The sequence below is a fragment of the Callithrix jacchus genome, chromosome 18, assembly GCF_049354715.1.
Source record: "Callithrix jacchus isolate 240 chromosome 18, calJac240_pri, whole genome shotgun sequence".
Lineage (NCBI taxonomy): Eukaryota > Metazoa > Chordata > Mammalia > Primates > Cebidae > Callithrix > Callithrix jacchus.
In genome coordinates this window covers 20,192,286-20,218,148 of record NC_133519.1, presented here as the reverse complement: position 1 = coordinate 20,218,148, position 25,863 = coordinate 20,192,286, and the positions used below count along the sequence as shown (strand labels likewise).

Sequence of the window (25,863 nt, the reverse complement as noted above, 5' to 3'; positions counted from 1 at the left end):
AGTTCCATGAATGCAAGAATCCTATCTTCACTGTTGCAGCCCCAACACATAGAACAGGGCCTCCCAGAGCAGGAAATCAATAAATAGTTGTTGACTGAATAAATAAAAGAATGAATAGGATGGTAGGGCATTAAATAGCTACTTTGTGCTGTAACCCTCTTCTAGGTGTTGAGATTACAAAGATGGTAAAAACATAGTCCTTACCTTCAATAATTTATATTCTGGTAGTGTAGCTGGATTACAAATATGTAATTTTAGATTAAATGTTATAGGGAAAAAATGTTATGAAAAAAACAGTGCAGAGTAAAGGGATGGAGGATAATGGGATGGGTTCCATTTTAGTTAGAATAGTCAAGAGCTGCCTGTCTTAGGAAGTAGGATTTCAACAGACACCTCAAGTCTAGTAAAGATCTAGTAGATGGACATTCCAAGAAAAGAAGAAAAAAAAACTCTAGGGCTGGGACATGCTTTGTTTGGAGGGACAGTAAGGCCAGTGAGGCTAGAGCAGGGCTAGTCAGTGTGGGAGGAGATGAATCTGATAAATGGGCTGGTGCCAGATCATATAGGGCCCTTCTTAGAGGCAATTGATTTTTTGATGGGCTTTAAGGCTATCATACTTTTGACTTTTACTACGTGATGGGAAGCTATTGGAGGTTTTGAGCAGCAAGGAGACTGGGAAAATACATGGCCTTATTTATTTATTTATTTTAAAGATGGAGTCTCTACCACCCAGGCTGCAGTGCAGTGGTGTGATCTTGGCTCACTGCAACCTCTGCCTCCCGGGTTCAAGCGATTCTCCTGCCTCAGCCTCCCAAGTAGCTGGGATTACAGAAGACTGCCACCATGCCCGGCTAAATTTTTTTTTAAATGTATTTTTAGTAGAGACGGGGTTTTACCACGTTGGCCAGGATGGTTTCCAACTCCTGACCTCAAGTGATCCGCCCACCTCAGCCTCCCTAAGTCCTAGGATTACAGGCATGGGCCACCGCGCCGGGCCAGAACTTACAGGGTTTTTGTTTTGTTTTGTTTTGTTTTTTTGAGAGGGAATTTCGCTCCTGTTGCCCAGACTGGAGTGCAATCGCGCGATCTTGGCTCAACGCAACATCCGCCTCCTGGGTTCAAGCGATTCTCCTGCCTTACTCAGCCTCCCAAGTCGAAGGGATTACGGTAGCCCACCACCATGCCCAGCTATTTTTTGTTATTTTTTAGTATAGACGGGGTTTCACCACGTTGGTCTCGAACTCCTGACCTCAGGTGATCCACGCGCCTCGGCCTCTCAAAGTGTTGGGATTATAGACCTGAGCCACCGCGCCCAGCCCAGACCTTACATTTTTAAAAGTCACTCTGCCTTGTGTTTAACTGTAATGGCAATAATGGAAGTAAACCAGGTAAGTGTCTATTGCCTGTAATATATAAGTAGTGGTCGGGGAGGTGAAAAAGGGTCAGATTTTTGCAACCCAGCCTTCTGGTAAAAAAAAAAAAAAAAAAATTCCCCAGCCTCGCAGCTGGGAGTAATCCTCTGCACGGTTCCTGTAGGTGTCATAATGAAACGAGTACAAAAGTCACCCCGCATCACCCGGCCCACTCTTGGAAACCTTTACCACACCACGTCTCTTCAGAAAAGAGCCTCTGGAATAGCCTAGTTACACCTCAAGCTACTGAGCCCCTTCTTTAAAAATACGTAAATGGAGACTCCCAGGGGAAAATGGGCCTCGATAGTATAGAAACCACTTAAGGAAACAAAATCCTGAAAGGAAACGGATATTCAGAAGAAATCCTTTTGCCAATCATTGCTCGTTCCCAGTGTTCAAACACGGCAAAACTGGCCATCATCCAGGAAATGGCCTGCCAATCCCTTGGACATTTAGTTTATTTCTATCCCAACTCTGGGAAGCCCCTAACTCGTATTTGTTCTGCGTATCACATGAGAAGCGAGCTCCAAGAAACCACAAAAACAACTTTGCCTCTTCGGTAACGCGCACGCGTCCCTCGCTCTGTTTGCCGTTGGCCTTAAACCCCGCCCCTTGTGCGTCCTTCGAGGAGGGTTGAGAGCTCCGAGCTCGCGCGACCACTCTTCCCTCAGTCTTCTGGAGCACATCGTCGCAAACGGGGCCGGAAAGCGTGGCAGCGCAGGCGCAAGCGCAGAGAGCGGAGGCGGCGGTGGTGGCGGCCGCTGGCCAGTGTAAGATGGCGGCGGCGTCGGTGGTGGCAGTGGTCGGGGCGGCTGGGCCTGGAACAGTCGGAGCAGCCGCTAACAGAAGGATGACCCAAGACGGGAAGCGGGCTGCTGAGCCTCGCCGATTCCCGTGCTTGTAACTGCCCCAGCCGGACACCCCCTCTTGACCTACCCGGTCTGTGTCTCGTTCCCGCTCGGCCTGCCCCCCCAGCTCTTCAGCCGGTTTCCCCTAAGGATGGGCCTGACCCCTTCCCCAAGCTCCTAGCGCTCAGGTCTTTTCCTTCCGCTGACCCGAAGTCATCGCCGGGAGTACTGGTTGTCCTTTCCTCAGGTCAGCCCTGGAGTTGCCCCCAAGAGCCAGCCCCACAGTTCACAGGGACGTCTTGCTTCGTTGGGTGACTCATTTGTGCGCTCCTATTTCTCCCCTTAGATTGAGGGACACGGTTTGCTCTGCGTCTCCCCGTCACCTCAGGGCCACCGCGCAGTGTGTCCCCCTCCCCCATCCTAAGTTCTCAGGCCCAGCACCTTGTACGGAAGGCCGAGGTCCAAGAATCCCGGAGTCGGTTGTTGTCTTATGGTCTCGTACCCTTTGTAATATAATTCTCTTAGTTTACCTCCTCTAACTCCCAAATCTTTTAGGATATCGTAGAACGGTCCCATTTGGTCCCTGTTAGTTGGAAAGCATCTGGTGGCTTGAATTTCTGACTCATGATTGTTACTGGAGTCTCTGTAAACAAACCGGCACTAGCGCTATCACATTCTCTCCGGGATTTCCCCCTTCTGCTCTGTGGCTTCTTGTTGAAAGGTTGTTTGGTTATGGTTTAGCGTTGAAAAGATTCAGATTATCCTTTTAAATGACTTTACGTTTTAGTGGAGCTGGGAGATTACTTGCCTGGCTTCTAATCTTCATGGTGGCTCATTTTATTTCCATATGTGTGTGGGTTCTTAGTTCAGTAATTAGAATTAAGTTATTCTGCTTTTAAATAGTTTTGAGAAGGTCTAAAAATATTAAAGTGTATCATAAATATTTTTATTATGTTTAGTAGAAGACACACCTTTGCCATGTAAACTTTAACTTTTCTCAGTCCTTCAGTGAATCTGCAGACCTATTTTCTCAGGAGCTCAGCCTGGCCTTACTTCAGTGATAAAAGGAGGAAAGGTGAGTGGGAGTTGGAGGAATTAAAATTCTTGAGTTCAAGACAGACTGCCCTGATGTTCACCTGCTGACCACGAAAGTCATAAACTTCCTAGCAGTTTCCCAAAGAGTTTGGGTGTTGTTCTTGGCTTTGTTCCAACTCTGGTTAAATTACTTTTACAAGTTTAAATGTCTGTGGGCTTCTTGTCTTTCTGTCCTAAACTATCGCTGTATATCTTCAGATGACTTAAGCCTAGAAGTGAATGTGTGCCCCCCCCCATGTCTTTTCTTCTTTGTATTTTGTCTTTGTGTCGATCGTGTTTCTTACACGGTTAAAAACTGGGACTTAGTTTGCCTGAATTCTGTTCAGTCTGTTGTCAAATCAAGTCTCTTCTCTCCTCACAGCTTTGGATTGTCATCCCTTGGCATTTAGAGGTGAATATTTAGCTGCTTGTGACTTAAAAGCTGGGGAGTGTTGAGTGATGCTGCCTTTAGTTGGTGTCTGAGTCCAGTCTATTTCAGAATTCCGACTTTTTAGAATATAGTAGGACATTTTTTGTAAAAGTGGCTGCTCTTTCTCTTGTAGCTGGTCTGAAGAATTCTTGGTTAGCAGAAGAAACATCCTGGGTATTCAGCAGCATGGGCTGGTGCCAAAAAGGGAGTCAGAACATACTTACAAATGCAGTTTTTGTAAGGCTTTAGGTTTCTCGTGGCAGAGAATAGAGGTTCACGGCATGTGACAGAAAAGCTAAGTGGCTAGAAGGTAAGCCTGGCCGATTCCATCTATATAATTTGTAGTAGGAAAAGATTGAGAGTGACATTGGTGAGTTTTATTCCATCTGATGACTGAATTAGAAAATGCTCATTATGGACTGGAATAAAATTATTAGTGATGGTGTGCATGTGTATCAGTAAGATATAAAGAGAAAAGTACAGTCTTTAGAGATTGGACAGACTTTATTTTAATTCAGGGTTTGAATACTAATGTTTCTTAACTATGTGACCTTGAGCAAGTTACTTAAACTTCTCTGAATCTTAATTTCCTCAACTCTAAAAGTATGATAATACCACTTACCTCCCAGGGTCATTGTTAATATTATAGGGAATCTATTTAAAGCTCTTAGTAATCTAAGAGCACGTGATGCACACTCAAAAAATATTTTGTTTTCTTTGCACATCATTGATATAGCTTTGAATAAGTTATACATTAATTGATACTTCTTTACATTTTGCTTGAGAACACATTTTTCTGGTGAATTTTCCAAACTGAATTTTAGTTGTTCAGCTTAGACGTGTCCTTTGTTAAGTGCCCACCTAGAGTTGTCTTCTGAACACAACATTCCCCTGGTGAGGGTTCATAAGAGGACAGAGAGAATATTAGATGTTGGTGTATGTATATTTTAAAATGTATTCTTAAACATCAGTAAGTTTTTTATTCATTGCTTCCTTCTTGGTCTCTCTATTAGCACACCTGATCAGAGTTGGCAGTGTTGTAATTCTTTCCCTTTGTGCTGCAGTGTTCCCTCTACTGCAACTACTCTAGACTTTCCTTTTTTTTTGCCGTGAAGGGAATACATTTTTTCCTTGTTGGGCTGTACAGTGATCCTCATCAACAAATTATCAAAGAACTATCTGAGGAAAAGGTCTCATTTCTTTTTAAAGTGAATCAGGGGTAGAGAGTTAGGAATGAAGAGTTCTTTTTTTTCACCTCCACAGCTGGACCATCTTAATAATATGATAGCACAGGTGAAGAGTTTTAAACCTTTTGTTGACTTCTTTCACATCTTTTTGGCAAGGGCACATGAAAATTAAGTACTGATAATATCACAGTGAAAGCAGCCATGTCATTCCGACCAGTGATCATTTTAGGTTTGATTAACTTTTCATTACCATCATCCAGGGTCGAAATTCTCCATTGTAAAGTAAGGACTCTCCAGGGTGGTGGTGAGGTGGGCTGAGATTGCATTTGTATCATTTGTGTTTTTATGAACTCTGAAGATCCACGTCAGGTGAGGGGAAGGGTAGGAGGAGAAAAGGAAATACGTTGAAAAAGGGATAATTTTGACTGTTTATTTCCTTATGTGCTAGGTAAGAATCCCCAGGTCACATCTGTGTATATAGTAAATCAGTATTTCTAGTCTTTGGACCACACTCTAAATTTTTTATCCTTCTGAAGTTTTATTATGTTTTATTTTTGTAGAGATAGGGTCTTACTTTGTTGCCCAGGCTGGTCTCGAACTCCCGGGCTCAAGTGATCCTCCCACCTCAGCTGAGTAGCTGGGACCACAGGCATACCATACCTAGCTAATTTTTTTTTTTTTAAATTAGAGATGAGGTCTCACTTTGTTGCCCATCTGGTCTCAAGTGATCCTCCCATCTTGGCCTCCCAAAGTGCTGGAATTACAGACATAGCCACAGCACCCAACTTGAAGATATTTTTATATTTCCAGGATTTTAGGTGTTTACTTAAGAATTGTGACATCTTATTAGGTAGTATTTCCTAGGATGGCTGGAGTGGGAGGCTAAGAATGCTTTTGACCTTTTAGTTCCTACCACCAACCTTTTAGTTAAAGTGCAATCTGTTTATTTTTGAAACAGGGTCTTTGTCACCTAGGCTAGTGCAGTGGTGCCATTATGGCTCACTGCAACCTTGTCCTCATGGGCTTAGGTGATCCTCCCACCTCAGCCTCTTGAGTAGCTGGAACTATAGGTGCATGCCACCACAGCTGGCTAATTTTTGTTAAGATGAGGTTTTGCCATATTGCCCAGGCTAGTCTCAAACCCCTAGGCTCAAACAGTCCTCCGGCCTCAGCCTTTCAAAGTGCTGAGATTACAGGTGTGAGCCACTGCACCCTGTTAAAGTGCAGTCAATTAAATGTATAGGAATCTGCCAGGCCGAGTGCAGTGGCTCATGTCATAATCCCAGCCCTTTTGGGAGGCCAAGGTGGGAGGATCATTTGAGCATAGTTATTCAAGACCAGACTAGGCAGTATAGTGAGACTTTGTCTCTACAAAAATTAAAAAAAAATTAGCCAGGCATGGGGCATGTACTTGTAGTCCCAGCTCCTTGGGAGGCTGAAGTGGGAGGATTGTTTTGAGTCCAGGAGGTAGAGGCTTCAGTGAGCTGAGATTGTGCCACTGCATTTTAGTAATGGTAACAGAGCGAGACCTGGTCTCAAAAAAAAAAAAAAAAAAAAAACAACAGAATCAGTCCCAGTGCCATGGTCCTTAGTGTTGAATAGGACCAACCTAAGACAGAAGCTTGTCTTCAGAGAGCTGAAAGAAAGCAGCCTTTTTATTGACAGTTTAAAACAATACTGGCATTTTAAAAGCAAACAGACTCTAGTAGAAGACATTGTATAGGAGCGCACCCTGTTGCAAAAGACTGGGATCTTGACTTTCATGCTCTAAGTCTTGTATTCTGTCAGGTGAGCTATAGGCTTTTAAAATCATAAAGTGCCTATTAAACTGCTTCCAGTAGATAGATTCATTACTCCATTGTTTCGACTGTAAAAAAGTTATTCTAAACGTGTCTAGGAAATATCCAGATTATAAAAGAGAAATAGCAGTGTCCAAACAGGACTTTTTATTGCATAACATTGGTGTTAGAGTTAGTTTTTAAGTCTCTGAGATTGAATTAGCTTTTTTTTTTTTTTTAAAGCAGATTATCAGTGAACTAAGATAATCTGTTGTTTATCCTCACCCATTTGGAACATAGGCAACTCAATTCAATCAGCAATAGGCATGGAGTAGTAAATGACTTTGTATATCTTCATTTTGGAGCCAAAAATTGAGTTTTAGATTAGCTTTATAGTAATACTAAAAACTTCATCTTTTATTTTCACAAATATACCCAAGAAACTCCATTGCTGTTAAAATTAGTCAAAAAGGAGGATGCTTGCTCTTTATTGATTTAATCATTCTGTCCTTAGAGTAAGTAGAAAGTCTTTGAAAGCTTTTCAAAAATTAGTAAGTGATGAATTTTATGAATTGTCACTTCTTTGTGGCAGTCCTTTATCTCTGCCTCTACAGGACATAATTTCTGGGCCAGAAGCCAGATTTCTCAAGTACCACCTAACCCCAGGAATGTGTTACGATAGAGATAAATTAATGAACGGAGGCTGCTTTGAGGTTGCCAATAGGGCATCGGGGAGTAATTAATATGACAAGGATGGAATCTTATTAATGAAATGTATTAATAGTATGTCTAATGGATTGGGTTATTGCAAAAATTTTCATCACTGTATCTGAGATTAGATATTTGTTGTTTATCTTCTGAAGATACTGTTTAAGGAGGTCAGTCCAAGTTCTAAAGTGACGCATACATATTTGCCTCACATGCCATTTTTTTCTTCCTTTTTTTTTCTTAGCCTTCTGGAAAGCTACTATAGGGTTTACCTTTAATGGTAGCCAAGTGACTGTATTCCTCTGGTGTACTTTAATCATTGCCACATTACCAGGTATGTTTTGTTAACCTTACTTAGGATCCAACATTGGACCCTTTCTTCTAAACCTAACCTGTAGGAGGGCACTTCTTGATGTTTTAAGCCTCTCTTTATTGCTTTATTTGAAGCATCAACATTCCATCTTAAATCCTTTCTGGCAATTAAGAAAAAATTGAAATATAAATGGTAAAAACTAGTAATGGCAATAGACTTCTGATGTGTAAAGGTAAATTGAGATGGAAAGTAGATTTCCCTTAGCTTTAGTTAAATTGAGATAAACGGGCTTGTATGTTTTTATAGTGAGTTCCCTTTGTGAGGTACAGTGGTGTGTACCTGTAATCCCAGCTACTCGGGGGTTGAGTTGGAAGGACTGCTTGAGCCCGGGAGTTTCCGGCCAGCCTGGGCAATATAGTAAGACCTTGCTCTTAAAAAAAAAAAAAGTTTCTTAGTTCTACTGCTGGAAATGAGCACTTAATGGTTAGATTACATTCCTAACATACTCTGAAATACTGTTGTTAGAATTAAAGCCAGAGGCCAGATACAGAGGCTCTAACGCCTGTAATCTCAGCATTTTGGGAGGCTGAGGCAGGCAAGTCACCTGAGGTCAAGAGTTTAAGACCAACCTGGCCAACATGCCAAAATACCATCTTTACTAAAAATACAAAAATTAGCAGGCTGAGGTGGCATGCACCTGTAGTCCCAGCTACCTGGGAGGCAGAAGTTGCAGTGAGCTGAGATCATGCCACTGCACTCCAGCCTGGGTGACAGAGTGAGGCCCTGTCTGAAAAACAACAACAACAAAAAAAAACAATTGAAGCCAGTAAAGTATAAACACTGGGCGTTTGGTGTTACCAATAGGGAGAGCAGAAGGCCTTAATCCAAAGAAGGAACAAAGTTCCTTATTCATAGTTATCCATGGTGATTGCTTTACAGTCCTCCAATTTTGCGTATCCTCAGAACCTTCAAGAGGGAGAAGAGGCCAAGTATGGTGGTTCATATCTATAATCCCAGCACTTGGGGTAGGCTAGGTTAGGTAGAAGATCACTTGAACCCAGGAGTTTGAGACCACACTGGGCAAGATAGTGAGACTCTGTCTCTACAATAATAAGAGTAAAAAATATTATTTTGAAAATTAAATAAAAAGAGGGAAAAAAAATTAGGGAGGCTTTTATTGTAGGTTCCTGGGTAGATTGCCTTACTCCAGTTCATAAAACATGAATACTTGAAAGAAGGTTTTTTTTTTTGAGATGGAGTTTCGCTGTTGTTACCCAGGCTGGAGTGCAATGGCACAATCTCAGCTCACCGCAACCTCCGCCTCCTGGGTTCAGGCAATTCTCCTGCCTCAGCCTCCCGAGTAGCTGGGATTACAGGCACACACCACCAGGCCCAGCTGATTTTTCTTATATATTTAGTAGAGACAGGGTTTCACCATGTTGACCTGGATGGTCTCGATCTCTTGACCTTGTGGTCCACCCGCCTCGGCCTCCCAAAGTGCTGGTATTAACAGCGCTCTCTGAATTCTTTAAAACACCAGAGAGAATGGGTAAGAAGATTTCATAGACTTGGAACTGTATCCTATATTGTGTACAATGTTTGGAGAATCATTGCTGAGTGGTAAAGAAGTCCAGGCTTTTCTAGGAAATGTAGTCTGGTATAGCGATGTGAAACTAGAAAAATAATATAAGTTGCCTACTATGTATGAACAGGCTCTTAGCATACATTATATTTAATCCTCTAAATTCCTGCATGGTGGTGGTATTATCTCATTTTACAAAAGAAAAATTCAAAAGTAGATGGTAGAGATAGAATTCAAACTCAGATCTGTTTGACAACAAAGCCCTTTTCTTTCTTTTATAATATAGGCTGTCTTTAAAAACAGGGCTTTTCAAAGCCAAGTGATGAAGCAAATGAGCTGAAAGGTAGAATTAAATATTTCTTATAAACATATATACAAAATATTCAGATGACAATAGGAATAAAAACATTTTTTCATTGTTTACACATAGTATGCTGTATTGGTAGGCTAATGAGTTTTTTTTAAGGAAATAATTTTCCTTTTTTTTTTTTCTGAGACAGAGTTCCGCTCTTTTGCTCAGACTGGAGTTCAGTGGCACGATCTTGGCGCGTTGCAACCTCTACCTTGCATTTTCAAGTGATTCTCCTGTCTCAGCCTCCCGAGTAGCTGGGATTACAGGTGCCTGCCATCACACCTGGCTAATTTTTGTATTTTTAGTAGAGATGGGGTTTCACCATGTTGGACAGGCTGGTCTCAAACTCCTGAACTTGTGATCCACCTGCCTCGGACACCCAAAGTGCTTGGAGTACAGGTCTGAGCCACCGTGCCTGGCCCAGGAAATAATTTTTATAGAGTTGAGAGAGCTGAAGCCTAGCGTTTTATGATTCTTGACTAGAGAGAAAATCAGCATTCCACTCAATCTCTGAGATAGTTCCAGGGGAAAAGCTGTTTTGACTTCTACAGCCTTTTGACAGTGTACAGTTTTCTGTATTTTTTGGAAGCATGGACTATCCTCATAATCTTCTTGGTTTTTTGTTTGTTTTTCTGAGGGTCTTGCTCTGTCACCTAGGCTGGAGTACAGTGACCCCATCACGACTTACTGCAGTCTCAACCTCTGGGGCTCAAGTGATTCTCCCACCTCAGCCTCCCAAGCAGCTTGTATTACAGGTGTGTACCACCACACCCTGCCAATTCTGGAGTATGATGGCATGATCTCGGTTCACTGCATCCTCCCCCTCCCGGATTCAAGTGATTCTTCTGTCTCAGACTCCCAAGTAGCTGGGATCACAGGAGTGTGCCACCATACCTGGCTAATTTTTGTGTTTTTAGTAGAGACAGTGTTTCACCATGTTAGCCAGGCTTGTCTCGAACTCCTGACCTCAGGTGATCCACCCGCCTCAGCCTGCCAAAGTGTTAGAATTACAGGCGTCAGCCACCATGCCCAGCCTAATTTAAAAATTTTTTTTAGAGAGAGTGTCTCCCTATGTTGCTCAGGTTGGTGTCAAACTCCTGGGCTCAAGCGATCCTCTAGCCTGTGTCAAGTGCTGGGATTACAGGCATGAGCCACTGTGCTTAGCTTATTCTCATCTTGAAACCTTTTTATTCTTGACTCCCAGGGGTTTACTTTTGATTATTTGTTCTTAATTTTTCTCTCTGCTCTCCTTTCTCTTTAAGGGTGGGTATTCCTCAAGATTCCTTCCTTGAACTTACTCTCCCAGAGCCTTCTTAGGTACCTAATTGTTTTAGTGAGGTATTATTTACAGGGTGTTTCATTTTGAAGTTTCTCTGAACAGATAATTCACAAGTCTGTATCTCTGGCCCTACTTTTAAGTTCTAAACTTAGATTTGTTTATCACTACCTTCCTAACATGTTGGCTTGGATTTTAAGCATATTCAAAATAATCTCTTATCCCACCTGCCAGCTTCTCATTTGAGTCACTTGATTTTCTCTGGGCACCAGACTAAGAACTTGTCTTTTCTGACTCTTTCAGCTTTGTAACTGCTTATCTACCTTTACAACAATTCTCATGTTGATCCCTTTTGAATTCCCTTTGCCATAAACCCAAGACAGCCTCTCATTACTTCTTATCTTGGCAACTATAATAGCTTTTAAACTTGTTTCTCCTTCCTTTTCCTTCATTTCAGTCCATCTTACTATCTTTGAAAAAATTATTTTCCTGATGCCTGATGCCCCCCAACAACTAGGTTTTTACTATACTTCTTAACTAATCAACTATACCTTGCCATCTAGCCAAACTAGACTACCCATATATATTTCTTGAACATGTCAGGTTTTTAACCTCCATGTCTTTTCTCACTCTGGTCCTGTGGAATGTCTTTCTTTCTTAATTCTATCTGTTGAAATCCTGCTTGTCTTTTAAAGCCCATCTTAAAAGCTAATTTTCCATGGAAGTGTTTCCTTTTTCCCTGAAGCTAACTACATCTTTTCCTCTGGTTAACCATGACAGCATTCTATTTATCTTTTTAAAAAATGATACTTACTGATACTTGTATCTCTTGTATCATGGTTATATACTCATTTTTTCTAATTGATTAGTTGGTTACAAAAGGGATTGTGACTGCCTTGTTTATATTTGTAGCTTCTATATTGCCTGGTATATTGTTGTGTATCAGCATGTTTGCTTATAGATAGGCCACTGGGTGGTGCCAGAGGCTTGTAATTTGTATAAAAATGAGTAGCCTAGACTCCGAGCTAGAGAGTCTGTGGCCAGAGCCTCTCTGAAGTTGGATTGTTTGTACTGTCAGATCTTCAGCACAGTAGGAATACATATTAATTTTCCTGTTCCTCTTTCTACTCATCTGTCCAGCCCACCAGAGGAGACAGTGTCATGTTCGATCCCTCCAAGTACTTAATAGAAAGTAGCCCAGAACTGAAGTTCTACCCACCATAAATGTGCTTTATATAATGAGTTTCAGCCTCTTTGGGGTCATCCTTTGAGTTTCAGTGCCTAAGTTTCTCTGAATAATAAACACTGTACGGCCAGGTGCAGTGGCTTATACTTGTAATCCCAGCATTTTGAGAGGCCGAGGCAGTTGATTGCTCGAATCCAGGAGTTCTAGACCAGCCTGGGCAACATGTCTCCCACCATTGTCTCACAAAAAAATATAAAAAATTTAGCTGAGTGTGGTGGTGTGCACCTGTAGTCCAAGCTACTAGAGGAACTGAGGTGTGAGCATCACTTGAGCCTGGGAGGTCAAAGCTGTAGTGGGCATTACTGCATTCCAGCCTATACAACAGTGAGACCCTGTCTTAAAAAAAAGAAGAAAAAAGAAAAAAAAAAAACAAAACGTAAAAACACTATGCTATTAGAGTGTGGCAGGCAGTAGGAGTCAGGAAAGTAGTCTTGGAGAAATAAGTGTTTCTTGTGAAGGAGAAATATTAAGGAACGGGAAATGAAGTTAAAATGAGCCATTTCAGCTTGGAAACAAAAATTGGAGGTGGAGAAAGTAAAACTAGTTGATACCAGATGGACTGTGGGACCTAGAAAAGCAAATTTGTACTTTGGATGGAGATCAACCCTGAACAGCTGCTCATTTATGAGTGGTATGGGACATCTGTCCTCCCAAAAGAAACTTGGAACTATGTGGCTCTCTGTCTTACTAATAATTGAATTATCTTCTCATCACCTTTGAGTTTCAGAGGAAATTCTAAAACCTTGTCTCTTTTAAATATGGGTGTTTATGTAGGAGAGTTGGGCATTTGAGTAGCAGAATGAGACAGGCACTGGCTTGAGAGAATGCTGGGATTATATAAATCATGAGATTTGACAGACTGAGTTCAGGTCTTAGTAAAAGGATCAAGGACAATAATAATATTTACATGTTGATGTTTCAATCGAGCTCAAGGTTAGGTAGTTATCAGACCGGTGTTCATAGACCCTACACACCAAAGAATTTAAAATGAACTTCAGAGAAATTTAAAAAATAAAAAGCATAAGCATGCAAATTAATAGTACAACCACAAGAACTACTTTGAACTACTTTACGTTACTGCTATTCTTAGTTATCACCAAGACAGTAGGGTTGTAGACTCTTGATGTATTTAGGATTTGTTTTGCCGTTAATGTGGTGGCTGATAAATCACACAGGCAGTCTTGGTTGCAGCAAAAATCCTTGCAGCACTTTCATTTTCAAGTGAGAAGTCTGGACCGTATGTTCATTTGCTGTGATATGTTGACCATTTTAGTAAACTTCCATTACTCACAGCCTTGAGAATTTAGTGTTTTTAATGGTATTGTGTCATTTAACAATTTGCATGATTTTTCCCTCACACTTCTCTCATCCTTTTTTTTTGTTTTGTTTTTTGAGATGAAGTTTTGCTCTTGTTACCCAGGCTGGAGTGCAGTGGCACGATCTTGGCTCACTGCAGCCTCTGCCTTCTGGGTTCAAGCAATTCTGCCTCAGCCTCCCAAGTAACTGGGATTACAGGCATGTGCCACCACACCTGGCTAAATTTTCTTCGTATTTTTAGTAGAGACAGGGTTTCTGCATGTTGGTTAGGCTGGTCTTGAACTCCCGACCTCAGATTCCGTCTGCCTCAGCCTCCCAAAGTACTGGGATTGCAGGTGTGAGGCACCACGCCTGGCCCTCATTCTCTCTTTTTAGGCCATGTTTATTCAAGTATAATTTATATACAGTAAAATTTATCTTTTTTTTTTTTTTTTTTTTTGAGATGGAGTCTCACTCTGTCACCAGGCAGGAATGCGGTGTTGTGATCACGGCTTACTGCAGCCTCCACCTCCCGGGGTCAAGTTATTTTCCTGCCTCAGCCTCCTGAGTAGCTGGGACTACAGGTGCCAGCCACCACATCCTGCTAATTTTTATATTTTTAGTCGAGATGGGGTTTCACCATGTTGGCCAGGATGGTCTCGATCTCCTGTCCTCGTGATCTGCCTGCCTCAGCCTCTTAAATTGCTGGGATTACAGGTGTGAGCCGCCGTACCTGGGAAATGTATCCTTTTTTAGGTTGGCCTATTCTTTTAATTCTGACAAAGGCATAGTTATGCCCATGATTAGAGCATAGAACATTTCCATTATTCCAGAAAGTTTTCTCATGCCCGTTGTAGTCAGTTTCATGCACCTACCCCCTGGCAATCCCTGATCTCTCTATTCCTATAGTTTGATCTTTTCCAGAAAGTGTTATAAGTGGAATCATATATTGTATAGCTGTTTAAGTCTGAATTCTTGGACTTACTGTAACATACTTGAGATTTATCCATGTTGTTGCTTGTATCAGTAGTTAATTCCTTTTTATTGCTCCTGTTGTGCCCGATTTGTTTATGACCCAGATGAAAAATGTTTGTTTCCAGTTTTTTTTATGAATTTAAGTAAAACTACTAAGACATTCACTGACAGGGTATTTTTAATTTTGTGGACATTTTCCTTTTCATTTTTTATTTTGAGACGGAGTTTCGCTCTTGTTGCCCAGGCTGAAGTACAGTGGTGTGATCTCAGCTGATTGCAACCTCCACCTCCCAGGTTCAAGCGATTCCCTTGCCTCAGCTTCTCGAGTAGCTGGGATTTTAGGGCTGTGCCATCACACCTGGCTAATTTTGTATTTGTAGTAGAGATGGGGTTTCTCCATGTTGGTCAGGCTGGTCTTGAACTCCTGACTTCAGATGATCCACCCACCTTGGCCTCCCAAAGTGCTGGGATTACATGCATGAGCCACCTCGCCTAGCCTTCCTTTTTATTTTATTTATTTATTTATTTATTTTTAAAGATGGGGTCTTGCTGTGTTACCCAGGCTGGTTTAATTCCTGGGCTCAAGCGATCCTCCTGCCTCAGCCTCCCAAATTGCTGGGATAACAGATCTGAGCCACCACACCTAGCCTCTTTTTTTGTTGTGTAAATTCCTGAAGCTGAAGTGGGATTCCTGAGTTGTGTAAGTGTATATTTAACTTTATAAGAAACTGCCAAAGTGCTTTTTTCAAAATGACTATACTGTTTTGCATTTCTTTTTTTTTTTTTTTTTTTTTTGAGACAGAGTTGCTCTTGTTACCCAGGCTGGAGTGCAATGGCGTAATCTCGGCTCACCGCAACCTCCGCCTCCTGGGTTCAGGCAATTCTCCTGCCTCAGCCTCCTGAGTAGCTGGGATTACAGGCACGCGCCACCATGCCCAGCTATGCCCAGCTAATTTTTTGTATTTTTAGTAGAGACGAGGTTTCACCATGTTGACCAGGATGGTCTCGGTCTCTTGACCTCGTGATCCACCTGCCTCGGCCTCCCAAAGTGCTGGGATTACAGGCTTGAGCCACAGCGCCCAGCCCTGTTTTGCACTTCTAGTAACAGTGTATAAGAATTTTAGTTGCTCTACTTCTTGTTAGTACTTAATAAAGTAAATTTTTATTATTTAAACAATTTTTAACCATTCTAATAGATATTTAGTGGATTCTCATTGTGGTTTTAATTTATATTTCCCTAATTATTAATAATGCTGAGGATCTTTTTAACGGGTTGATTTCAAGGGGTCATTATTTCAAGGGGTACTTTTTTTGTTAGTTTTTGAGACGGAGTTTCTCTCTGTTGCCCAGGCTGCTGTGCAGTGGTGTGATCATGGCTCACTTGCAACCTCTGCCTCCTAGGCTCAAGAGATCTTCCTGCCTCAGCCGCCTGACCGTGCCCAGTTCATTTTGTATTTTAATAGCGACAGGATTTTACCATGTTGGTCAGGCTGGCCTCGAATTCCTGACCTCAGGTGATCCACCCATCTCCCAAAGTGCTGGGATTAGAGGCGTGAGCCACCCCACCTGGCCTCTTTTTTTTTTTTTTTTAAGATGGTGTTACTGTCTTGCCCAGGTTGGAGTGCAGAAAGTAGGGGGATCATAGCTCACCGCAGCTGATCCTGGGATTATAGATGTGAGCCACCACTTGTGGCTTGTGATTATTATTTAGTTGTGACAGTTGTAAAATATATTCTGGTTATTGTCCTTTGTCAAATATTTGTTTTGTAGATATTTTCTTCCAGTCTATAGCTTATCTTTGCCTTATTGTAACAGTGTCTCTTGGAGATATTTTAATTTTTTTTTTTTTTTAAGACGGAGTCCCTCTGTCGCTCAGGCTGGATGGAGTGTATAGTGGTGCTATCTTGGCTCACTGCAACCTCCACCTCCTGGGTTCAAGCAATTCTCCTGCCTCAGCTTGCCCAGTAGCAGGGACTACAGGCGTGTGCCACCAAGCCCAGCTAATTTTTGTATTTTTAGTAGAGACGGGGCTTTGCCTTCTTGGCCAGGCTGATCTCGAACTCCTGACCTCAGGTGATCCACCTGCGTTGGCCTCCCAAAGTGCTGGGATTATAGGTATAAGCCACCTCACTCAGCGAGATTTTAATTTTGATGATCTAACTAATTAACTTTTGTGTGTGATTTTTATGTCCGATCCTAAGAAAGTGTTGCCTAATCCAAGGTCACGGAAGAGATTATTTTCTTTGTTTTCTTTTGGAAGTTATATTGTTTTAAGTTATATTTAGGTTTGTGATTCATTTTGAGTTCTTTTGTATGTTGTACAATGTATGAATTGAGGTTCTTTTTTTTTTTTTTTCCTTTTGGCAGTTGACTGTTCAGTTATTCTGGTACAAGTTGAGCATCCCAAATTCAAAAATTGGAAATCTAAAATGCTTTGAAATCTGAAACTTTTTGAATGCCAACTTGGTGCTCAAAGGGAATATTTGTTGGAGCATTTTAGATTTTGAATTTTCCGATTTTGGATGCTCAACTTTGAAACACTTGCAGTTCCAAGCATTTTGGATAAGAAGATATTCTCAACAAGGGATACGTAGTCTTGTACAGATCCTTCCTCATATGAGGGGAAAAGAGCAAGAGGTTTTATACAAGAGACACTTGATACCTCTTTTACAAAATACTCTTATCCAGTGTATTAAAGTCTCAGGCTGGTTTTTGTTAATGTTTTGTCATGTAATTGGTTAAAAATGTAAGGCTTTGTTCTTACTAAGACAAGAAAAATCTAGGTTACTGGAATTTCTTAGTGAAATTAAAATGGCATCTGGGTCTTTTTTCCTCATCCTCCAATGGGTTACTCTTTAACCTTCAGTTTGGCAGGGGTTATAGTTATTTTTAGAGTACAGACAGTGGAGCTAATCTAATTAAACTCCTCTAACTACCTGGGGCAGTGAGCTCATCAGCTTTTCCAAGCTCAGCAAGATTAGATTTGGACTACATTTTACATGAAAGTTGATCAAAGTAAAAATAGTGGATTTGTTGGAAATATAACACGGTGAAGAATGAAGAAAACAGTCTGGATTTGGGTCTAATATGGTCTCTGCAGACCTCAATTTGTAAAAGAAGTTTGTATTCTTCAGTGACGGAAATTTTTTTTTTTTTTTTTAATATGGAGTTTCACTGTGTCACCCAGGCTGAGGTGCAGTGGCACAATCTCAGCTCACTGCAACCTCTGGCTCCCAGTTTCAAGCAATTCTCCTGCCTCAGCCTCCCAAGTAGCTAGGAATACAGGGGCCTGCCACTACATCCAACTAATGTTTCATATTTTTAGCAGAGACAGGATTTCACCATGTTGGCCAAGCTGGTCTCAAACTCCCGACCTGGTGATTCCCCCACCTTGGCCTCCCAAAGTGCTGGGATTACAGGCGTGAACCACCGAGCCTAGCCGATTTTTAACTTTTGTTTTTGCAGACTGTCTTGGCTGGAGAGAAGTGGTATAATCACAGCTCACTGTAGCCTCAACTTCTGTGGCTCATGTGATCCTTCCACCTCAGCGCTTCCCCAAGTAGCTGGGACTACAGGCATATGCCACCATTCCTGACTGATTTTTTTAAATTTTTTGTAGAGACAGGGGTCTTCTTATGTTGCCTGGGCTGGTCTCCAACTTCTGCTTCGGCCTCCCAATGTGCTGGGATTACAGGCATGAGTTGCCATACCTGACTGGAAAAGATTCTTCAGTGGCTCCTGTACTTGACACCTAGAGCATAGCATCTCTGCCTTCTTCATTGGTTGATTGAGATGGCGGTCTCACGGTTCTGCCCAGGCTGGTCTTGAATTTCTGAGTTCCAGCAGTCCTTCCTTAGCCTTCTGAGTAGCTGTGATTACAGGTGCATGCTACACCTTTGAACATCAGGTTCATGCTCAGAGTTTTCACTGTTAGAGGTTAATAAGCAGTTTGGAGACCACTGCTCTACAGTATCCTTCTGCAGAAGTTTTGACATTTAATTCTACTTACTTTTATCATCTGTGCACCTGTAGTTTCTAGAGCAATTATGAGTCAAAAGTTCAGGCAGTCCGGGCTCCTGTAGGAGTTGATATTTGGTTTTGAGAGAGATTCTCTGGAGCTGCTTTTTAACTCTGTGGGAGGGGATAAGAGTGGGGTAAAACCTATGGTAAAGAGTTTTGATTATGGAGGTGGGAAAATATCAGATCTGTTTATGTTACACTGGTTTGCTTATTACCTTAATTTTTAACCTTAACAAAGTGTGCATTTTTCCCACTTGATAAGACTTTTGCAATTAATAAAATTTTAAACCGTAGATGGAGAAGACATGCTCTTTTGCTAAAGAATATAAACAAAGACTGTTGAGAGGGAGAAACAAATGCTGTGTGAGGAATGCTATACAAAACTCTCTACCTCCAAAAGGAGGAAAACAAAATGCACTGCAAACAGCTCTTCACTGTTTTTGTTTACGTTGCTTCATGTATCTGTTTTTTGTTGGCATTGTCTTTCATCATCACCCTTCCAGGTGCCCTTTCCTCAAATTCAGTCAGCTTCAGCACCACTCTTGTAGTATTTCTACTCCCACCTTGGCCTATTGTGAACAGTCTTTGGCCCACTGTCTCTTGACAGAGGATACTTTTAATAAAACAGCTTAGATTTCTGTAGAGGGTAGTGGGGGTAAGGATAAGGATGAGGCTGCTTCTGGAATAATTGTTATAGGAATGAAAGGGCTGTTGAAAGATTAGAGGCCAGTGTGCCTGGATACAAGGACTGGGGTCATAATTATACTTTGTCTTTTACCAGTGCCTTTTGTCTAAGTCACTGAAAGGGCCTAACAAAATTCTGATCTGAATAATATTCTTTGCTTTTTGGAATTTACTGGAGGTGGCAGTGAGGCCCTGAAAAAAATAAGAATGTTTTCTAGTGGCATAAAAGGAAATAAGTTAGATACCCTGATTCCTTGTTAAGAAAAGATGAGTCTGGTTAAATTTTGTAGATTTAGGTGAAACAATGTTTGTCATTAAATGAAATGGGATGAGATGATTTAATGGAAATGTCCCACTTTTCTTCCCCACCTTTGTCTTTGTGCTTAGAGACAGACTGTTAGTCCTAAGAGAAACGAAACAAGGTTCTTTCCTAGGGATAGGGTGTTCCTGATTCCTAGTTCCAGCTCTTCTTATAATCCTAAGTAGCTGTTGTGCCTTTTTAAGTTTGAAGTTAGTCATCTGAGTGAACAGAAAGCTCCCGCTCTTCCCCCAAGAGTTTGATTTCTTCTGTTGATTATGTGTAAAATTATATTCAGAATCTGACCCATCTCTTTATGTTGTGATAACAAGTATTTTACGGAGTTTGAGGACACATATGTCATTTATTTACGTTGGAAGATTCTTGCCTAGAGGGCAGTGCTGAAGTTAGCTTTATGTATTGAGTTGAGACTCTTTGCATGCAGTACCTGTCACTTGATATGTGCCTGCTGTTCCAGGTTTTATTTTAGATCCCACTTTCCCATCTCAAAAATCACTGCTAGTTACTCAGTGAAGGAAATAAAGAGATGGTACTTACCCTCCCCCAAAATATGTCATTATATGGAATTTAAACATAGGGAAGAAAAAATTCTGGTGTGCTTTTCACAAGCTGAGAAGCCCCTGTTAAGCACGCATACACAAATCAGTTTTATAAAAGTGATAAAACCTTGTACATTGTTAAATCTCCTTGTCCCTATTTTCTTTCCCAGGTGGTTTCCTAATTGTTTTGGTTTCTTCCTCCCCAAACCCAGGCTGGCTACAGCAAACATCATTCAAGATGTCCAGCAAAGGGAGCAGCACAGATGGCAGAACAGACTTAGCTAATGGTAAGGGGCCAAAATGAAGGTGAAGCTATTTTTACTATCAGCTGAGGTTCTACTCCTCCCTGCAAGAGAGAGTGGAGGCCTGGATTCTATTGGAGGGAAGGAAACTTTCCTGTGTTGTTTTGACTATAGGAAACTACACAGGAAACACCTTGGACTGTATTGTACTTCTGCTTCTTCTCATTTTATCTGATCATTTTCAAAAGATCAATAACAGAGCTGTACTTCTAAGAGGTTGAGTGGTTTGGAGTTCTGTAAGGCTATAAGGATGGGCAGAACCTAGGAAATGCTGTTAATAAAGGAGAAGAATAAGATCCAATGGGTGGTAGGAACAGGGGAATTTTAGGGAAGACGGCAGGCAATGGCTTGAGCCCAGGAGTTTGAGACTAGCCTAGACAACATAGTGAGACCCCATCTCTTAATAATAATAATAATAATAATAATAATAAAGCAATTACATAAGGGATGAAGTTACAACCCAACTAGGAGTGGGACTTCTTTCCTCTCCTTCTTTCCTTCCCTTAGTTCCCCTCCGTTCTTTCCATTTCTCTCTTTCCTTCCTTCCTTTCCCTCCTTCCTCTTTTCTGGACGAGTGCTGCCAAGTGTCAAATCACTGATTTTAGGGCAGATTTGAAGGCAGAATATAAAAATTCTAATAGAGTGTAACTAACACCTGGGTTATTTAACCAATGCTTCACCTCTGAGACAACTTTTAAATTAGAAAAGCTGCCTTCAAATGGATATAGCTGGGCAGCAGAGTCCAGCATTTGTTAGCAACTTGAAGGTCAGGATAACAGGCTAAATTCTAGTTGATGTGATTGAAGGAAGGATAGGTGAGATTTTCAATCTGCTTTTTTATTGCTTCACATGTTCTTATCACTGCCATTTATTCATCTTTTGTTTGTTTGTTTGTTTTGTTTTTTGAGATGGAGTCTTGCTCTGTCACCAGGCTGGAGCGAAGTGGTGCGATCTCGGCTCACTACACCCTCCGACTCCCAGGTTCAGGTGATCCTCCTGCCTCAGCCTCCCAAGCAGCTGGGACTACAGGCACGCACCACTACGCCCAGCTAATTTTTTATGTTTTTAATAGAGACGGGGTTTCACCACGTTGGCCAGGATGGTCTTAATCTCTTGACCTAGTGATCAGCCCGCCTCAGCCTCCCAAGCTGCTGGGATTACAGGTGTGAGCCACCTCACTGGCCTATTCCTCTTTTGTAAAGGAAAGTGGTTCATATTTTTCACTGGGTTTAGCTGAAAGGCACAGGGTTCTAGAGGAGTTGAAGTATACTATTGATTTGGAGCTTCACCATTAGCCAGGTCAGGGATTGGCAAACTATAACTTGCAAGCCAAATCCAGTCTGTCACTCATTTATTAGAACACAGTCATGCCTGTTTGTTTATGTAGTGTTTATGAGTTGCTTTTGTTCTGCATAACGGAGTTGAGAGGTTGTGGTGGAGCTCCGTATGTTCTGAAAAGTTTAAAAGTTTTACTGTCTGGCCCTTTACTGAAAAAATTTGCAAACACCTACACTAGGTCTTGGTGATTTACTGTTGGGGCCTTCTTGATTAGCTTGTGATGCACTCTGGCCTTTATGTTAATATGGTAAAGCCTTCAAAATTGTCAATATTTGTTACTTGTAATTTTAACAATAAATGCTAGATGTTTTGGTGTTCTATTTTTTTCTTTTCTACAGAACTGTTAGGTGTGGTATTTCAGTCACTGCTTACCACTCCCAAGCTCAAGCCCAGTTGCATTTCAAAAAACTGTAACTGCTAAACTTTCGTAGCATATATAACAGACTCAGCAAATGTTTGGTTCATGGGTTCAAATTTCTGTACTTTTTTCTTTTTCTTCCAGCCCCTAGCGCAATTATTTTATAGTATGCTTTTTAGTCGAGGCCTTTTTTTTTTTTTTTTTAATATATATATATTTTTTTTATTGCATTTTAGGTTTTGGGGTACATGAGCAGAGCATGCAAGACAGTTGCGTAGGTACACACATGGCAGTGTGTTTTGCTTCCTTTCTCCCCTTCACCCACATTTGGCATTTCTCCCCAGGTTATCCCTCCCTGTTATTTTCTTTAAAAAAAAAAAAAAGACTGTTTTATTTATGTCTCCCAGCCTTCTATTACTGCTTGAATCAAAGCACTTGTATTGTTGATCTTTTTTTCAGTTTTGGGTTTTGCCTAAGAGTTCATTGAAAAGATTTGCATTGCTTCAGAGATCTCTACAAATTACTATTTTAATCCACAGAACTAGGCAGTAAGGTGCTCCACCTTTGAATTCTTAAACATCATTATGGTACTGGAGTTGAATAGCTCATACTGGAGCATGCCTTTGCTGACAGCTTTTACTTCTGGAAGGATAAAATTTATAGCCATCTGAGGAAAGGAGGCCCTTGAGCAGCATTTAAAATCTTTATTCTCCCCTTTTTTTCTTCACACCTTGACTTAGATTGGAAGTTGTGGTTGTATTGGCTCTAGAACATTGCTCAAGTGCTCACTGGAATTGACTTGGCTATCGTGAGATAAGAAAATGCAGTATGTAGTTATAGGAGATAGGATCGATGAAAGTGATTTTTATCAATTCTTTTGCTTTTGTTGAAGTACTTTGTGTGCGGATTTGATCTTAATCCTTTCAGTTTCTTGTCTTTTGTGAGATTTTTCCTCAGAGGGTACTCTTTTTAATCATTTGTAATGAAAATACTTTGACCAGAGTTCATTTTTTGGTCTTCTGATTTGGTGATTTCTTAGACTAAGGTGGGAAGTCCTTCTGATCACTATCCTGTTTTCTTATTTTTCCCTCTCATCTACCCATTCCTCACTAACTTGCAGGAAGCCTGTCTAGCAGTCCAGAGGAGATGTCTGGAACTGAAGAGGGGAGGGAGACATCCTCAGGCATTGAAGTGGAGGCCTCAGACCTGAGTTTGAGTTTGACTGGGGATGATGGTGGCCCCAACCGCACCAGCACAGAAAGTCGAGGCACAGACACAGAGAGCTCAGGTGAAGATAAGGACTCTGACAGCATGGAGGACACTGGTCATTACTCCATTAATGAAGAAAATCGAGTCCATGACCGCTCAGAGGAAGAGGAAGAGGAGGAAGAGGAAGAAGAAGAGCAGCCTCGGCGCCGTGTACAGCGCAAGCGGGCTAACCGTGACCAGGACTCATCAGATGATGAGCGGGCTCTAGAGGACTGGGTGTCCTCAGAAACATCAGCTCTACCCCGACCTCGCTGGCAAGCCCTCCCTGCCCTTCGGGAGCGGGAGCTGGGTTCAAGTGCCCGCTTTGTCTACGAGGCCTGTGGGGCAAGAGTCTTTGTGCAGCGTTTCCGCCTGCAGCATGGGCTTGAGGGCCATACTGGTTGTGTCAATACCCTGCACTTTAACCAGCGCGGCACCTGGCTGGCCAGTGGCAGCGATGACCTGAAGGTGGTGGTGTGGGATTGGGTGCGGCGGCAGCCAGTACTGGACTTTGAGAGTGGCCACAAAAGTAATGTGTTCCAGGTGAGGCAAGGGAGCATAATAGCAACTGAGAGGATCAGGCATGAGTTAGACAAATCTGAACTGCTGCATAGAGTGGGATCTGGTAGTGAGTTGTTGTAGGAATTAAGTATTGGGACTTGGCCCTACTTTGGCTCCCATAATGACCTAAATACACTGAAAGACTCTTGGCAACCATAATATTCCTTGAGCATATGGACTGTTGGAAACCTCATAGGTGCATGCAGCTTATTAAATGTGTGCTGATAGGAAGCAGTATAGTATAAGCACAGGCTCTTGAACCAAACTGCCTGAGTTCAAAGTCTAGCCCTCTGCTTACTAGCTCTGTGATCTTGGGCAAGTTTTACTTTTGTCTTCAGTTTATCTGTAAAGTGGGACTAATAACATAGGATTATGAGGATTAAATAACAATAGAAGCTAAGCATTTAGAACTGTGGCTGGTACTTAATAAACATTAGCTAATATTGTTATTATTCTGTAAAGATTTTTCTCCTCAGCCCCATCTACTGTATTGGTACCAGCCATTTATCCTAAGAGTGTTTTGTATTCTTCCCTGATGTCCCGCCTATTTTCCTTTTTCTTTGTGGCAAATTTATATTTGCTTTCTGAATCCAGGTAGATTTTCCTCCTCTATCCCTTTTCTCCCCTGCTAGGTACAGTCCTAGTTCACCTGAGCTCTTACCATGTACCAGTTTAATCTTCCAGAGCCAACTGAAATGCTCTCTTACATCAGAGGAATTTTTTTCTCTCCCTTTCCTTTAACTCCTGGAAGAAATTGAGCTTAGCCAACTGTACAAGAGTAGGAAAGCTAAGTTTCCAGCTGTCATGTAAGAAAAGGGGGTAAGCTGAGGTCATCATCATATTTTTCATGCTCGGGTTTACCTCTCTAATTTCTTTTGTGTGTCCTTTTTTTCATTCTTAATACCTTAGGCCAAGTTTCTTCCTAATAGTGGTGATTCCACTCTGGCCATGTGTGCCCGTGACGGGCAGGTTCGGGTAGCAGAACTGTCTGCCACACAGTGTTGCAAGAATACAAAACGTGTGGCCCAGCACAAGGGAGCGTCTCACAAGGTAAGTAAGACCTCGTTCCGAAGTTTGTGCGATCCATTCTCTGTGGTTCTCAGCCAAGGTTCTCCCTTATCTCTGCCCATTGTGTCACCTTTGTTGTGGTTACATGCTTCACCTCTGTCAGTACTTAAGATTTGTAGTTAAGAAAGGAGCAAAAGGCCGGGCGTGGTGGTTCACACCTGTAATCCCAGCACTTTGGGAGGCCGAGGCAGGTGGATCACGAGGTCAACAGATCGAGACCATCCTGGTCAACATGGTGAAACCCCGACTCTACTAAAAATACAAAAAATTAGCTGGGCACTGGGCATGGTGGCCCGTGCCTGTAGTCCCAGCTACTCAGGGGGCTGAGGCAGGAGAATTGCCTGAACCCAGGAAGCGGAGGTTGCGGTGAGCCGAGATCGCGCCATTGCACTCCAGCCTGGGTAACAAGAGCGAAACTTCGTCTCAAAAAAAAAAAAAAAAAGGAAAGGAGCAAAAAGCAGCCACCCTAAACTCCTAGGAAGGCAAGTATTTGAAAGGTCCCTAGATCATGCACTTACAGTATTTGGCCCCTAAGCTAAGCCATAGTTGGTTTGGAGATCTTTGAAGTCTCCTATGCCCTCTAAACCTTTTATACTTATTCTGTTTTTGTTTTTGTTTTTTTTTTTTGTTTTTTTTGTTTTTTAGAGTATTTCAACAGTTTCAAGGTGCTAGTGGTTGATTCTTAATGTGTGAGAGCTTCAGCTTTCCAACTTAAACTCTCAGTTCACAAATAGCACTGTTTCTGAAAGCCCTATTTAAAGCTGGGAATATAGGCCAAATAATCATGGTGGCAGCTAGTGAGGAGTTAAGAGCTGCCTAGTCTTAAGGTAGGCATGGTGTTCTTTTGTGCCGTGAAGAGAGGATGGTACTCTCTTCTTAGAAACACTAAGCAAAGAGTAGGTGGACCTGGAGTATACTTTTCTAGCCAAGGTGGCTCAGGATATGTCAA

General features: G+C 41.8%; 1 protein-coding gene across 29 annotated transcripts in view; it reads left to right on the top strand.

Annotated features, from left to right (window-relative positions):
* The first annotated feature begins 2,081 nt into the window (after nt 1-2,081).
* Nucleotides 2,082-25,863, top strand: part of DCAF8 (DDB1 and CUL4 associated factor 8) — a 45,931-nt gene continuing 22,149 nt past the window's right edge. For 3 of the 29 annotated variants that reach the window (XR_013529458.1, XM_078356091.1, XM_008984717.5), the window contains exons 1-5: nt 2,144-2,351; nt 3,262-3,335; nt 20,252-20,326; nt 23,158-23,828; nt 24,756-24,896. Coding sequence is in view for 28 of the 29 variants with exons in the window: in XM_078356091.1 (XP_078212217.1) it covers nt 20,278-20,326; nt 23,158-23,828; nt 24,756-24,896 (861 nt within the window). In the remaining variant the exon portion in view is untranslated. Of the gene's footprint in view, nt 2,508-3,261; nt 3,336-3,798; nt 4,075-7,681; nt 7,772-10,321; nt 10,440-20,251; nt 20,327-21,249; nt 21,329-21,413; nt 21,505-23,157; nt 23,829-24,755; nt 24,897-25,863 lie in introns of those variants that run through there. The other 26 variants (XM_078356101.1, XM_078356097.1, XM_078356094.1 and 23 more) reach the window with 19 other exon arrangements.